General features: G+C 41.1%; 1 protein-coding gene across 11 annotated transcripts in view; it reads right to left on the reverse strand.

Moving 5' to 3' along the window:
- gulp1a (GULP PTB domain containing engulfment adaptor 1a) overlaps nucleotides 1-17,827 on the reverse strand; it is a 148,718-nt gene that overhangs the window by 11,754 nt on the left and 119,137 nt on the right. For all 11 annotated transcript variants that reach the window (XM_064310509.1, XM_064310508.1, XM_064310519.1 and 8 more), the window contains 2 exons: nucleotides 9,861-9,922; nucleotides 7,920-7,991 (listed from right to left, as the gene is read on the reverse strand). In XM_064310509.1, coding sequence (XP_064166579.1) covers nucleotides 7,920-7,991; nucleotides 9,861-9,922 — 134 coding nt within the window. The remainder of the gene's footprint in view (nucleotides 1-7,919; nucleotides 7,992-9,860; nucleotides 9,923-17,827) is intronic.

Raw genomic sequence — 17,827 nt, forward strand, 5'->3', positions numbered from 1 at the left:
CCGTTCTCTCAATGCCCTTAACTGGCCGCTGATTGATAGGAAAGCACAAATACCGGCAGAGACTGTGGTCCTCCTGGACAGGAGTTTGACACCCCTGGCTTAACCCAAGAACATTTTTAGCATCATTAGCAGAGCGACGTTATTGTAGTGATGTGTAATCCTTTATCCCTCGTTTGCTTCTCTGCACCGTTTCACTTTCCATATAAAAACTCTGACTGAAACACAGCCGAGCACACGCAGAAGCCGCCAAAGTCATTATGCCGGGTCATTTGACAAATGAGGGCTGTGTAAAAAATAATGCCAAGGCAGTCTGAGAGACAAGCAGGGACTCGCGCTTATCTCTGCAAGCGCTCCAAACAAACAGGGCCTGTCGGCAGCCAGGAAAGAGCCATTCATCTTCATTCAAGACAGCTCCACAAGCAAGAATGTGCTACAGTCTTCTCCAAAAGATGGATAGACGGAATCCTCCATAATCAATAACGTGATTATTATTTAAAATGTACAACTTTTCTTAATAATCAGCTATTCAGTCCATACAGCATGCACACACTATAAACACAAAGCTGTTAATTCATTTTGACTAGATAATACAGTCAATAAATATATCACTATACACAACTGCATCACAGATATTTTACAGCTGATGCTGACACGCTTACCTCAATAAATACACATGCATGCACACATGCGCACACACACACATGCACGCATACATGCATGCACACACAGACACGCACAAATGTACACATGCACACGCACACATACACACACATGCACACACACACACATGAACGCACACACACATGCACGCACACATGCATGCACACACACATGAATGTGCGTGCACACACACATGCATTCACACACGCACGCACACACACACACACACACACACACACATAATGCCACTACATTTCCCAAGGGAAAGCCTAATGAAATGATTATACCAGGGTCACTAAAGCTGTGCTTTCACCTTGAATGTCCAAGGCCAGAGGAGAAACGCAATTCACTGCACATTTGCTAAGTCTATTTCCAAGAATTTCTGAGTTTAACTTCACTGTTAAATTGGCCTGTGTGTTACAATGAACAACAATTTTATTTTTCTCTATTGTTCTACTGAGAAATTAAAATAACCTGCTTATTTCTGGCACCTGAGAGACAAGCCAGTGAGACTGAGATTTGAGTAGTGCAGTCTCAGAAACTTCTGTTGCTTCTGTTATCCTAGCATTCAAGTCTTATGTTATAAAAAATACTAACATAAGATTTGGGTCCTCTATAAATAAGATGAGTAAAACTCCCAACTAATGAGCTGGGATCACGGGCCATTCAGAGTGAGGAAAACAAGAAAATCTCCATGTTTTCTGTGACCCCACAGCAGCAATAGTTTCCGTTATCTTCCACATGTATCCGAAATACACACACTGCTTTGCATATTTACACTCTGCACTCTGTATTGTAATTTAGCTGCCATGAGCAAATAATATGACAATATAAAATCAGTACCACATAAGTCATACTGTACTGGTCAAATCATTTTCCTTCAGTCTTAACATGCTTTAAGACCATACTTTAAGACCAGACAGGGCCAGTTACTTTGCTACATTTTAACAATGGCACCATAATAATCTTTTATCCATCACTTATAAAAAGGAACAGATAACCGCTCTTCCAAAGGGCGCCAATAGAGTCCAGGTAATGGACTGGAAATGATTTCCGCCACTCTTGGAGAGAAATGTAAGAATGCTATTATTGTTAAAAGACCCTTAACTACAGGTTTCTGATCCTTACATACATGCATGCGCACAGCCAGCAGGATAGAGAGACGACCAAGTGAGAAAAATTTCAACTGAACTATACTATGGTCGTACAGGCAATAGATATGCTCAAAATGAAAGGCTATAAGTACTGCATGAACAGCTGTTAAAATACTAAAGGTTAAAATATGTATCTACTGTGGCATCATTGACTACTGACTGTAGAATGTAGTTGAACTAGTGACAAGCCTGCGATTTTGCAATTTTTATTACAAGTAGGACATGTTACAAATAGTTAATGATGAAAATGATGTAATTACACTGCAATAAATCTTAATATGCTTCAAGCAGCATTAATTGTGTTATATTTATTGTGTTTGACTTAATTAATGTAGATAAATTGGAAGACATATCGTTCTTACAATCCCCTGACCATGGTTAGTCTAGATGAATGCTAGTAATTATATGCTAATTCTGATATATTGTTGTCTGCGTAGATATACGAAAAAAATAAATAAACAAGTTTGCAAGTTTGTAACAAACTTTATTTATGTCATTGCTGTACAGCTTTACAAGAAATGGCCTTGTCAATAAATTACATGAACTTCATTTTGCAAGCCTGGACCTTTATTGGGGTTGATTCAAATAAGCTATTTTAGCAAGAGAGAATACTTTTATTTGCCTCTAACAATGGGAGGAGATATGCAATGAGACCAAAATAATCGTTGGCCATTACGTAAGGTCCTTCATGACATCATCAAGGACCTGCACCCAACAGCTCAGAACCTGGTAATACACTGAACTGCCATTCCATCTGTGTTTCGGAACTGATGGACTGATGTAAGTCGATATTGTAATAATGGAATTGCTTTCTTGTACTGTTGCTGATGCTTAATACATTCCATAGTACACTACATTACATTACAGGCATTTAGCAGACTTACACAACTTTTTTTACATAGCATTTTACATTGTATCCATTTATACAGCTGGATATATACTGAAGCAATTTCGGTTAAGTACCTTGCTCAAGGGTACAACGGCAGTGTCCTACCCGGGAATCGAACCTGCGACCTTTCGGTTACAAGTCTAGTTCCTTACCCACTGTGCTACACTCCGTCCCATAGTAACCCCATACAATGCAATCTGAAGCCATTCATGGATTTACCATATATATATATATATATATATATATATAATATATTATATAATTATATATATATATATTATATTATATATATATTATATATATATTATTATAATATATATATATATATATTAGGACTGTCAATCAAATAAAATATTTAATCGTGATTAATCGCATGATTGTCCATAGTTAATCGCCAGTAATCGCAAATTAATTGCACATTTTTTATCTGTTCAAAATGTACCGCAAAGGGATGTTTTTCAAGTGTCTAATACTCTTATCAACATGGGAGAGGACAAATATGCTTGCTTTATGCAAATGTATGTTTATTTATTATTGGAAATCAATTAACAACCCAAAACAATGACAAATATTGTTCAGAAACCATCAAAGGCACTGCATTTAGCATAAAAAAATATGCTCGAATCATAACATGGCAAACTCAAGCCCAACAGGCAACAACAGATGGGCATATTGACGTGCTAAATTTAACATTACTTAGTAATATGAGTACTCACACAATGTAACGTGTCTAACTTTACACTTATAAAGGTTCACTAAAACATCCCGTTTTTTTTAAGCATTAACACAAAATGATGGACCTCAATGCCTCACAACAACAGACACATTGTACAACAGGTACATTGGTCAGCTAAATTTTCCATTTCTCAAAGATCATTCCCTGGATCCCTTGCACTTCTAAAGCAAATCACACAATGTAATTGTGTCCAACCTCACATGGGGAAAATAAAGGCTCACGAAAACATCCCCTTCTACTATGTGGAATCAAAAGAAGATGATACAAAATAAAACAAACAATAAATAGGCTAAAGTGAGCAGGAAACAGTGGAAAGGGAGTATAATACAGAACTAGGACTCGAACTAGAATATTGCAGTTAGGCTATACTCCCATTTCTTTGGATACAACAGTTAGGTTATACTCCCATTTCTTTGGATACAACAGTTAGGTTATAGGCTACTTCTATTTCTTTGCACCGAACCCGGTGCAAAAACAGACAAGCCTGTTTACATTGACGGACGACAGGGCAGCTCGCTTCCTCTGAAAAATATGCCCAGACAATGAAAAACTGCGTTCACGCTGTTTTACTCGAGAAAACATGGATTCCGACAGAAAACGCTGCTTTATTTTATTGTTAAGGAGTATATTAAGTGAATAAATAGAGTGAAACCGCGAAACTAGTTAGGCTGTAGTAGTACTGAAATGTAAATATGCTATCACTATCAGGTGTTTCGTTGTATCATTTGCAGCATTTATTTCTGAGAAAAGTAACGTTTGCTAGCTAAGCTGGCTAGCGAAAAAAGTTGCTGATGGATATCGTAACGTTTAAATTTCACATATTGCTATTATGAATGGGAAACATAAATGATACTAACGCATATCACATAACCACACACCCAAATGAAAATGCATGGAAAGCCTGAATACACCATTTTCCTTTCTTACCACGAACTACAAATGCCGCCATTTATCTTACTGTGACGTCACCAATCCGGAAGTAAAAAAAGTCGGAGCTCAGAAATGATGCTCGAATATCCGACCTATAATACTATGGCAAGCCGTTTTAGCTTTAATTCATTTATAGAGGATATCACAAATACAATTATAACTAGTGAGAATAATTCTTGATATCAGAAATTCAATTGTAACTAGTTTTAATTCAAGCGTTTTCGCCATTCATTTCAATGGGACCTTTCATTTTTGATATCAAGAATTAAATTTTAACTAGTTAAAATAGGAATTCTTGATATCAAGAATTGTATTTTAACTAGTTAAAATTGGACATTCTAATTAAAACTAGTTAAAATTCTATTATTCATATCAATAATTCCAATTTTAACTAGTTAAAACGGAATTCCTGATATCAAGAATTCCAATTTTAACTAGTTAAAAAAATTCATGATATCAGAAATAGGTATTTTAACTAGTTGAAATTATATTGTTGATATCAGTATGATTTATATAGAATTTTTTCGTCATATCTAAAAAAAACTTCATGTGAAGTAATATACATTATTACAGCATTAGAGCGTTCAAATTCCACACAGCACTCATTGTATCCATTATCAGAGAATAACTGACAATGCATAGTAGAATACAACTTCCTTCATCGAGATTTGGTTTGAACTAGTTAAATATTAACTTTCCATGACATCAAGAATTGGCATTTTAACTAGTTACAATTTAATTTCCGATATCAATAATATGCATTTTAATTAGTTAAAATCGAATTTGTGATATCAAGAATTTGCATTCTAACTAGTTAGAATTTGAATTTTCGATATCCTATAGAAATAAATTAAAGCTAAAACGGCTTGCCATATAATTCCGAGTTCGACTGCCGTTCAGTTGCTTTTTTCACAAGTCGGACCTCGTTTTTTACTAGTTCCGAGTTGTCTTGAACGCAGCATACAGGTCGGGCAAATGGTCATCATAACAGAATGTGTGTTAATGCATCAAAAAAAAAAATAAGTGCCGTTAAAACGAATTTGCGTTAACGCGTTATTACCGCGTTAACTTTGACAGCCATAATATATACACACACACACACACACACACACACACACACACACACACAATAATCAGATGATAGGTTTTTGAAAATAAATGCCTCAATTTTAAGTATAATTACACAAAACCTCCAATAAAAGTTACAGACCATTGAACGCAGTTCAGACGAGCCAATGACAGCACAGCGCTATGTCAGTGTAGCAAAGGCTTCCTATCAAAAAAAGTATTACAGTAAGATGTGCATCATTCAGTCAAAAGATCTGCTGTCTTGCATATCTCTGAGGAAAATATTAGCACGTGAAATGATGCACAGAAATGAATATGCAAAAAGAAAATCAATTCATTAAAAGTAATTTGCAACACTAGAAATCTTCTCTGAAAATTCTCCGGACATAAAAAAATATTTACGCCTTATTCCAAGGACAGCAGAAAGTACAGCGGGGTGGGGTGGGGGGTGTTCTGGCCCTTTTGCTAGCACAACAGATCACCGCAGTGTGTGTGAGTGTGTGTGTGTGTGTGTGTGTTACCATGTGAGCGTCTGCTTGCATGTGTGTGTTACCATGTGAGTGTCTGCCTACGTGTGTGTGTGTGTGTGTGTGTGCGTGTTACCCTGTGAGTGTCTGCCTAGGTGTGTGTGTGTGTGTGTGTGTGTGTGTGCGTGTTACCATGTGAGTGTCTGCCTGCGTGTGTGTGTTACCATGTGAGTGTCTGCCTGTGTGTGTGTGTGTGTGTGTGTGTGCGTGTGTGTTACCATGTGTGTCTGCCTGTGTGTGTGTGTGAGCGTATGAGTGTGCGTGTGTGACCATGTGAGTGTGTGCTTGCGTGTGTGTGTGAGCACATGTGTGTGTCTGCCTGCCTGAGTGTGGGTGTGTGATAACATACACAATACAAGTAATGAGCTATACTGTATTCCCAAGAAATGGGAAAATTTGATTATTTAATACAAAACAAATTACTCAAGTAATAATTTATTTCTCATCAAAGTTATGTATTTTTTTAAATATCAGAATTATTCACACCCCTTCTCCTTGCTCTGTGCCCTCCCATCCCAGAGATAATGTTGAGTGGTGTTTTGACCCATCTGCAGCCTAGTTAAGGCTTTGAGCCAAGGTGAGGCCCGTTTCTTGGCCAAAATGTTCTGGCACTTCCTGGAGCTCATGATTCCACAGGTTTTATATTTGCTGTGCTTATATCAGTGGTTTAACAAACCATTGGTTTTCATAACCAACCAACCCCCTCACCCCACTCCCCCACCTCACCACCACCACACAATAAACATTAATAAAACATTTTCAGTTGATTAACTGTTTATTAACCAGATTAAATGTTGAGTTGCATGTCTTGGTAAATACTGCAATCAGACTTCTTTCCCCTGGGACTTCTGGGGCAATAAAGTTGTATACGATAAGATCAAATTGACTGCATAATGGAGAAGGAGGGTCTGACACGCATTTAGATTTCTGTTGTTCAATTCACTTCAATTTGCTTTGATTCAATTCAGCTTAGCCTGCCTCATCGCCCAAACGACCACAGCCAGCAAGAGTATGCATGTTCTGTTTGAGTGGTGCAGACCGCAGGAGTACACAGGCAGTTTATGCATCTGCATGTAATCCATGAAGTCTTAGCACAACACCAAGCAAATAGAAATCTATGAGCAAACTTGAGTAACATCTATTTGAGCTTATAGAACTGGGCACACACCATACAGATTATTGTAAGGAGCATAACATAATATAACACTGCTGAAATGAATAGATCAACCATAAAACACTGCTAAAATGAAAAGATAATACATGAAACACAACTGAAATTAATTGATAATGCATGAACCAATAAAAAATGAATATACAATGCATTAAAGCATTAACATGAATAGATGATGGATAGATCCTGACTAACTGAATGAATGTTATATTAAATGGTACTAAAAAGAATGAATAATACATACATCAATACTAAAAGGAACAGATGATACATAACAGTACTAAAATGAAATTAGAATGCATAAAACACCACTATACAAAGAGATAATTGGTAATACATTAAACACTACTGAAATGAACAGGTAATACATTAAACACGACTAAAATTAACAGGTAATGCATTAAACACTATACTGAAGTGAACAGGTAATACATTAAACACTACTGAAATGAACAGGTAATGCATTAAACACCACTGAAATGAATTGGTAATGCATTAAACACTACTGAAATGAACAGATAATACATTAAACACTACTGAAATGAATTGGTAATGCATTAAACACTACTGAAATGAATTGGCAATGCGTTAAACACTACTGAAATTAATTGGTAATGCATTAAACACTACTGAAATGAACAGATAATGCATTAAACACTACTGAAATGAACAGATAATGCATTAAACACCACTGAAATGACTCGGTAATGCATTAAACACTACTGAAATGACTCGGTAATGCATTAAACACTACTGAAATGAACAGATAATACATACAACTTACTTTCAGTTTTCTCACTGCATCTCTCACAACTTCTGTGCCTTTAGGTTGATCAACTTCTGTGTTTCCAAGGAACTATAATTCAATTAGAAAACAGCATAAAAATGCATCTCGCTCACACACACGCACACACACAGTAAGCAATTACAACAAATTATGTATGCTTCATAGCTAAGGTAACAAATGCACAGTAATTACACATTTAGCGAGGTAGAAAAGGCCATAAGAAGAAGCACAAAGAATCGGTTCCAGCTCTTCCAAAGAAACTCAAATACATTTGTTGATTTCAAAGTGAGGACAGCAGACCAATACATTATGCAAACATATTTTAATTCTGCAGAAAATACATTAAATGAAATAACACAGTGCAAGCATCAACAGCAAATTGTTTAAACAAATTCAAATATAAAACTTATTGTCTCAGGGTGCCGTCTTTGATTTTGGCAAGAATTACGGAGATGAAAAGATGCCTGACTGATTACTTGAGAGAGTGGTTCATTTGATCATTTTTTAAAGTTTGAAGTTTAATCCCCCCCCCCCCCCCCACCCCCCAGCCACCATAAGGCTATCCAACAGAGGGTGCTGTTCACCTTCTGTCATGCAATTCCATGTGCGCAGCATTTTAAAAATTATACAGTATCTCCCATTAAAATTCGGCCACACAAGTAACACAGTCACTCAACACTTAAAATTATTAATGTTAACCACAAAGCAGTTCAGCTGAAAACTTTTCAAACAGGGCACATATAACTGCGTCAGTTTGGTTTTGCCCAGTTAATTTAATTCATCTTCATGTATGGTGAGACATGCGCAGTTGCTAAATGTTAGCGTGTGGCAGTGGACTCTTCCTGTGGGGAAGAAGTTGAGGCAGAGTGTACTCTCCCAGCCCATTTCCCTCTCCTCTACAGAGTGCACAGGACACTTTTACAGCAGACTGCACACAGGACACTCCCACAGCCACTCCGCACCCATATCCACACCCATATCCACACCCACTCTCACACCCACACTCACTCCCACACCCGTACACACTCCCACACCCACTCCCACACCCACACCCACACTCACTCCCACTCCCACACCCATACCCACACCCACACCCACTCCCACATCCACTCCCACACTCACTTCCACACCCATACACACTCCCACACCCACTCCCACATCCACTCCCACACCCACTCCCATACCCACACGCACATCCACTCCTATACCCACTCCCATACCGACACCCACTCTACCTCCCACACCCACACCCACTCCCCTGCCTTTAGCCATCGGTGGAAAACAAGCCAGTGGCCATCACCTCTGTCTGCGCTCCAGACGTCCACAGCAGATGCTCAGCCCAAGGGCTGGGTCTGCACAGAACACACTTGTGTTCAAAGCCACAGCCGGGATCACGGCACAGGCAGACCCCAGATCCAGTGTGGGGATGGGCTGACAGCTGCCCACTTCTTCTTTGTGTGAACCGTCACAGCCCCCCTACCTACCACTTCCAGTCTCTCTACAGTGCTTCTTCCAGCTGGACACAGTTTCAGTCCAATCACTGGATTGTAATTCAGTGTATAGGCATCTGTGTAGGCACTACATCACAGCTGAGGTCACTAGTCTTTTCCTAAACCCAGCTTTAGATCGACTGAACCTACGGTTTCCACTCAGCTTTCTTCATTTCACAGCTATTGTGTGATGTTCTGCCAACCAAAAGAGAAAACTAATGAGAGGACCAGTTCCTAAACTGGCATGGCAGCACGGAACATGCCATGGAAAAGCGGGTGAGCTTTCAGCCGAGAGTAGAGGGTGTGGAGCCCTGACATTCTCCTAACCAGAGGAGCAGATCTGGTCTTCCATAGCTCAGACTTGGCTTAAAAATCTCATTCAATAAATGGTCATCCATTCCTGCAAAAACAATAATGCGAACAGATAAATCATCTCCCTGAAACATACCTTGGCATTATATGCAATATAATGTTTTGCCAGGGCCTCTGGAGTGTGCATCCAGGACTTATCTGAAAGAGAGGAGTAAAAACAACAACAAAATGAAATGAATGAACCAGTACAAATGACAAAAGGCTCGAGTCCAAAGCGTGATTTATGCTACAGCGTTTACATGAATAAGCTGGTGTCACGCCATCATTCACTGAAGACAGGTGGTCAACCAACTTCATAACCATCACAATTCACAACCTTAATGCCATACACCATTACACATTTAATCATGGGGAAAAGAGCACTAAGAAAACCCCAGGGTTCCTGTTCATTCCTGTAGAATATAGAAGTTATCCATACACTACAGACCAGCTGTAGAATATAGGAGTTATCCATACACTACAGACCAGCTGTAGAATATAGGAGTTATCTATATACTACAGACCAGCTGTACAATATAGGAGTTATCCATACACTACAGACCAGCTGTAGAATATAGGAGTTATCTATATACTACAGACCAGCTGTACAATATAGGAGTTATCCATACACTACAGACCAGCTGTAGAATATAGGAGTTATCCATGCACTACAGACCAGCTGTAGAATATAGGAGTTATCCATTCACTACAGACCAGCTGTAGAATATAGGAGTTATCCATACACTACAGACCAGCCGTAGAATATAGAAGTTATCCAAACACTACAGACCAGCTGTAGGATACAGGAGTTATCCATACACTACAGACCAGCTGTAGAATATAGGAGTTATCCATACACTACAGACCAGGTGTTCGGATCAGTACAAGAACAGAACCGCTACAGGTAAGAACCAGTATAGTTATAGGACCAGCACAGGTGCAGAACCAGTACAGGTACTAAACCAGTACAAGCACTGACCCAGTACAAGTATAGGACCAGCACAGGCACAGGAGATTTAGCTGAGACACAACTAGCTTCAGAAGCAGCTGACACCAGTAGAGATGCCAGAGCACTATTGTAGAGTCTTAGTCATGCTGTAGATTTAACTCAATCTACTGACAAATTACTAAATGCAGGATGATGATTCACACAGAAAGTAATCCATTTATTACAATGAAATTATGTCTTTGTTTTTAAATGATCTATTAAGCACCAGAAATAGCTGACAACTCCCTAATGGAAACTGAATATATTGAAATACAGTAAAAATATGATGGGGACTTTTTGGAAAATAAAACTCATATACTGCATATATTTCAATATCTGACGGCAGCAATCATTGGCATGCTTGTCTATACTGTATATTATGATATGTTTTCAATATATTTTCTAATGGTATGTGTATCCTATAATAGACTGATGGCCTGTCCAGGGTGTAGTCCTGCCTCTCACCCAATGCATGCTGAGATAGGGTCCAGCACCTTCCATGACCCTGACCAGGAATAAGCGAGTATAGATAATGGATGGATGGATAGATTATAGCTTTTGATCTGGTTAATAGATAGCATATTTTTAAAATACAAAATTTTTGAGTATATTCTGTTGCTGTAATGGCTGACATGTCGAAGTGATAAGCTAGCGCATGCTTATTAAAGGACTCCCTCAGTGCCTTCTGTTGACAGATGGGGCTGAGGTGCCACTTTCGGTGCTCAATTATGTGAGGGCAGCAGAAGACTCGTTTGTGATTTAGAAGTGCATGCTTTGGATTTAATCGTAACATGGGCTTCCAACGTAATGAATGTGTGAAGTGAGGCTCTCTGTGGTGCTCTGAGTGAGGGACTGTGGGGGAAGGAGCAGTTCTTCTTCTTCACAGACCACACTGAAGAACTCTGCGTGCTGACTCCTGCAATGCGGGGTGATGGAGGTGATGGGGAGGGATCCAGACCTGGGGGTCACAGCATCAGAACAGACACGCCCCAGCCTGGAACGGGGACGGGTGGGGCAAGGACAGACATGCCCCAGCTCGGCGGGGAGGTAGGGGGCGCTCTCTTAAGGCCGGGAGGGCAGCTGCCAACACAGCTGGAGCCCTTTCACCATAAGACATATTTAGGATGCATGCTCAGTTTTCTCGTTTAGGACAAGCTCAGTTTTCACATTTAGGACACATGCTCAGTTTTCACGTTTAGGACACATGCTCAGTTTTCACATTTAGGACACATGCTCAGTTTTCACACGCCCTGAGTCATCAGTGTGAAAACAGTGAGGCTGCACTGGCAGACAAACTGCCATTTCATGACTGTGCACTTTTTATTAACTCTGCTTTGGCTGGAAAAATACAAAGAAAAAAAGGTCAAAATAATAACAGTGAAAAATTAGTGAAAAATCATATTCTTGACAAATTAGTTATTGCACTGTACTGCTGTGCAGAACCCCAGAGTGAAACCACCCCCCCCCCCCCCAAATGTAAACCCAGCGTGGAAACTCCATATGGAGCCCCAGTGTAGAACTCCAGTGTGGAAACTTCATATGGAGCCCCAGTGTAGAACCCCATTGTGTAACCTCCATATGGAGCCCCAGTGTAGAACTCCAGCGTGGAACCTCCATATGGAGCCCCAGTGTAGAACCCCAGTGTGGAACCTCCATATGGAGCCCCAGTGTGAAACCAGTGTAGGACCCCAGGTTGCAACCGTACAGGACAGCAGGACCCAGCTTGGAACCCCCCTACCATCAGGGCAGGAGGGAATGTTGCTGTGGAGATGAGGATGATGAAGAGGTTTTTGTGATGATTCTGAATTTGAGCATGAGCAATAAAATATGGCCAGCTATGACTCAATAAATCCATCACCTGTCACCAATTCCTGTCACTACAGCACAGCTTATATGAGGAAGAGGAGGGAAGAGTAAGGAAGGAGCCCCAGACAGAGACTGACTGCTCCTCGGTAACTGCTGGAAACATGAATCATGACCCTTTTTTATAGTAACATCATTACTCTACAACACTGTACATATATTTACAAGGCACCATCATGTTAGTAAAGTGTGCCAACTGGCTTGCTTACTTTGATCTTTCTGAAGTCTGCATTACAAGACATCAGAGAGTTATCTGAGGCAGGCAACCACGGAGTCCTGTAGAGCTTAGTAATATCAGAGCAGGGCAGTGAGCAGATTCTATGTCTGTAAGTATTCATTAATTATAATTAGATTCTTCTTTGTCTAGCCTACAAGGGACAAAATCCAGGCTTAGCAACCATCAAGTTACCAAGCTCATTATCTGTAGTTTTATTCTTAGGCATAATTCCAGAAATACCCAGTGAGGCAGTCTCACATACACTTAAAACCCTGGACCACATTTTCACATTCTCAGGACAAAATGGACAGCTAATCCCTCATTTTCACATTTAAAATTCCTGTGGAAATGACTGAAAATCCTTCAAAGAGTGCTTTACAGTAATGGTGCCTAGCATCTGCATTCAACAGATGTTTAAGCATGGAATCAAATAAATAATTATACATTTTGGAAAAGGCTGAATGCCTCATGCACACACACACGCGCACACACGTTTGCATAACGTTTCGTTTGCATAACTGTGGGGGTTATTTTTCATTCAGGTGAAAGAGAAAGCAATGACTCTTGATTCCCTGTTCATAATATAACCACCCTATTTTAAGGTCTGAACGGAAGATAAATAGAGTGTGCGCTGGCATTTCTAGCCTTGCATTTTATTAAGCAGTTAAAGTCCAGGGCCTAGTTTTATTACAGATTGCATGTACTCATCCATCTCCGGCTTTCGCTTGTTCAGTCCTGCTGGGCTCCTCCCTCTGCCCTCCCCCCCTTCCCCCACCCCCATGGTCCGTAGTAAAGGTCACGCGCCCCCCCCCCCCCCACCCTGCAGGACTTTGGAAGACTGACTGAAAGGTCAATTTGCAAAGCTACTGTAAATGACACGTTTAAGTCAACGTTCCTTCAAATCACAATTAAACACTGGCAAGGGCAGCCGCGTTGTAAGGAATCGTATGTCTGTGCAATTATTTACAGCATGACTGCCAGTGTCTTCAGCGTGACTGCCCCCTCTGGTGTGGGGGGGGGGATCGATTAAAACGCTGCTAAACGAGACTAGCATGCGCCAGCTTGCATTTGGAATGGAGTGAGAATGTCAGAGGTCGCAGAGGTTCGAGCTGTTTTTTTCCTCTGTCCCCTTCTAATGATGACATTTAAATGGTGCTCTAGGACAAAACTGTAAGTGGAGGACGTACATAAATCACAGCTCGGGGAGCGACGGCTATATGATCCGCTAGCTTTTCTGAGCATTTGGCACGTGCTTAGAAAAAGTCAATGGACCTGCGGGCCTGTCCCAGAGAAACGTTTGGCCGAGCGTCTTCTCAATAACAAACTGCGTTTGGATTGAACGCAATGGTCTGTGCTTCCCGCCATTTTGCCGTTTTACAGAAGCGATGATGAAAAGACAGCTCCAGAGGGGACTGATTTATTTAGGGGCTCTTCTGGATTTATCACAATAACCCCAACCCCACAGATATAATATCAGCTCTAGCTCCCCAACACCTGAGGAATTCTCCCCCACACCTGAGGAATTCTCCCCACACCTGAGGAACTATCCCCACACTTGAGAAATTCTCCTCACACCTAAGGAATACTCCCCCACACCTGAGGAACTCTCCCCACACCTGAGGAATACTCCCCCACACCTGAGGAACTCTCCCCACACCTGAGAAATGCTCCCCCACACTTTGAGACAGACACAAAGGGCCAGTATCTATGCAGGTTTCTATTTCAGCCAATTACCTTGCCGCAATTAGCTAATTATCTGGACATGCCAACACAGGTTAATTAACAGACTACACCACGATAACAGGCTTCACACAGAGGCACACAAATAGCATTTAGCATTCACCTGTAAGCTTATCAATGCAAATCAAATGATTAAATAATTAAAAGCACATGTAGTTATGGAATATAGCAATGAATCCATCTTTCCTTGCCCACCCTAGATGTTATTTTATGCTTCCAATATCAACACTTACCAATTTTTTTAAGCCATGTTAAAAGACTTCTTTAAGACTGTTTCTGTAGCATCATTTTTGTTTTTTATGAATTATATTTTATTTGCTTGCATGCATGTACAATACATTGTGATTCATGTATGTGGAACACTATGTGTGAGTCTGAAGAATGTGCTATGCAAATAGCCTCTGTTACAGTTCTCTGACCTTCAGATTTGTGCTTCTGATTGCATATCATCAACAGCATCTCTCTTCTCTAACATATCCACTAGTCTTCAGCTCAATGTTTTTATAACCAAATATAGCTACAAATAGCGTACCTAAAAAAACGACAAACATATACAGGTATAACATTTTTGACAATTCTAGACATTAAGCAAAACATATAACAAATTTGTCAAAAAATGTTCCATGAGAGTAATTTTCTCGCTTTTGAGATCAATAACAATATAATAGAAACAGAAATATAGAAATAAATGCAGACAATGTTTAAGGTCTAAATCAACAACAACTTCCTTTTCAGATAAGAAGGTGGGTGTTTGCACCAAACAGGCCTCCAGGCTTCAGTCCACTGATGGGGACGCTGAGCTGAAGGAGAACAGGGTCATGGCTGAGACCACAAAACTGACAGGCCCATAAGACCCTCCCCTCCACACAGGGTTCTCTAGAGGGTGCGCACGCCTCCCTCTGCCCAGTCCTACTGGAGCACTGCAACGCACATTCAGGCTTTAGAGGAGGTGATTTATGATGTACCGATTTAAAAAAGATGCAATCTCTATCATAGTGAAGGATAGTTTGAAATTGACTTTCTGTTCAGATGGAGAAGAAAGCATGCCATTTTTTTTGGTGGGTCAGGCACTACGCTGAATTCATGCTCCAAAATATTCTCTCAGCATCTAATTTTCCAGTCCAGGTCCAGGCCCTTTATCTGTTGTCATTAGAATGACAAATAGAAGGCACTGTGCAATGGAAATGATACACTTCACAGTGAGCTAGAGCTTTAGCCCTGCATGGGGAAACAAGGGCCGGATTATGAGCATAAAGATTATGGAGGACCAGAAATTCACTGCAGCAACAGACATGAATTATTGACCAAAATTTTTTTAATCCTTTCTTTATATCCAAACAAATGTACACACACACACACACACACACACACATGCACACACACACACACGCACGCACGCAGGTACACACACCAACTTCCATTATGTCCCATGACATTAAATTCTGTACAATACATTATCATATATCAGATATAAAAATCATATTAAGAACTGTGACAATGGCTATACTGTACACACAAATACATATGCATAACAGGCGATTCTGTTTCTTTTATAGAGGATGTTTATGCTATATCTTGGTATAGTATGCACTGCAATCTGATCCAGCAGAAAGGTTCAGCGCTGAAAGAGTTAACATCACAGATTTGTCAAAGTGAGCTAAGTGATTGTCCGAGTTCCCTCAGAAAGGTTAATCAAATGTTACACTGGAATAATGCATCGCCACCTCTTCACATTCTCCCCCACACATCAGCCCCCATAACTCCTCACACACCAGCCTCATAACTCCCCACACATCAGCCTCCATAGCTCCCCACACATCAGCCTCATAACTCCCCACAAATCAGCCTCCATAACTCCCCACACATCAGCCTCATAACTCCCCACAAATCAGCCTCCATAACTCCCCACACACCAGCCTCCATAACTCCCCACACATCAGCCTCCATAACTCCCCACACATCAGCCTCCATAACTCCCCACACATCAGCCTCATAACTCCCCACACATCAGCCTCCATAACTCCCCACACATCAGCCTCCATAACTCCCCACACATCAGCCTCCATAACTCCCCACACATCAGCCTCATAACTCCCCACAAATCAGCCTCCATAACTCCCCACACACCAGCCTCCATAACTCCCCACACATCAGCCTCCATAACTCCCCACACATCAGCCTCCATAACTCCCACACATCAGCCTCATAACTCCCCACACATCAGCCTCCATAACTCCCACACATCAGCCTCCATAACTCCCCACACATCAGCCTCCATAACTCCCCACACATCAGCCTCCATAACTCCTCACACATCAGCCTCCATAACTCACCACACATCACCCCCCATAACTCCCCACACATCAGCCTCCATAACTCCCCACACATCACCCCCCATAACTCCCCACACATCAGCCTCCATAACTCCCCACACATCAGCCTCCATAACTCACCACACATCACCCCCCATAACTCCCCACACATCAACCTCCATAACTCCCCACACATCAGCCTCCATAACTCCCCACACATCAGCCTCCATAACTCCCCACACATCAGCCCCCATAACTCCCCACACATCAGCCTCCATAACTCCTCACACATCAGCCTCCATAACTCCCCACACATCAGCCTCCATAACTCCCCACACATCAGCCTCATAACTCCCCACACATCAGCCTCCATAACTCCTCACACATCAGCCTCCATAACTCCCCACACATCAGCCTCTATAACTCCCCACACATCAGCCCCCATAACTCCCCACACATCAGCCCCCATAACTCCCCACACACCAGCCTCCATACCTCTCCACACACCAGCCTCCATAACTCCGGGCTCGTGCACCTTTTTGGGTTTCTAATGCTAGACAGCCTTCCACCTCCACCCTCACCAGCGGGAACTGGCTAGATGAGCAAAGCGTCTCATTTAACCAGCACATGAGCCGCCATTGGGAGAAGGAATAGCTCATCTACACTTTAATATTCAGTGGCAGCCCCTGTACGGTCTGCAGGGCGCGATAAACTCTTCCGGCGCTTCCAGGGATAAGGATGGTGAGGCCCCCGGGCAGGCCTGTTCCCGGCATTAATAAAACATTGCTTGGGTTCCCTAATCTTATTAAAAGCCTTTCAAATGGGATTTACAATTAAAGTTGTCCTATATACAGTACAGTGCTGCTTTGAAAGATTCTATTTACAGAAATAAGAAATGGAATCCCATTCCGCAGTTTAACAAAGAAGATTGTGGGGTGTTAAGA

This window comes from Anguilla rostrata, chromosome 15, assembly GCF_018555375.3.
Source record: "Anguilla rostrata isolate EN2019 chromosome 15, ASM1855537v3, whole genome shotgun sequence".
Lineage (NCBI taxonomy): Eukaryota > Metazoa > Chordata > Actinopteri > Anguilliformes > Anguillidae > Anguilla > Anguilla rostrata.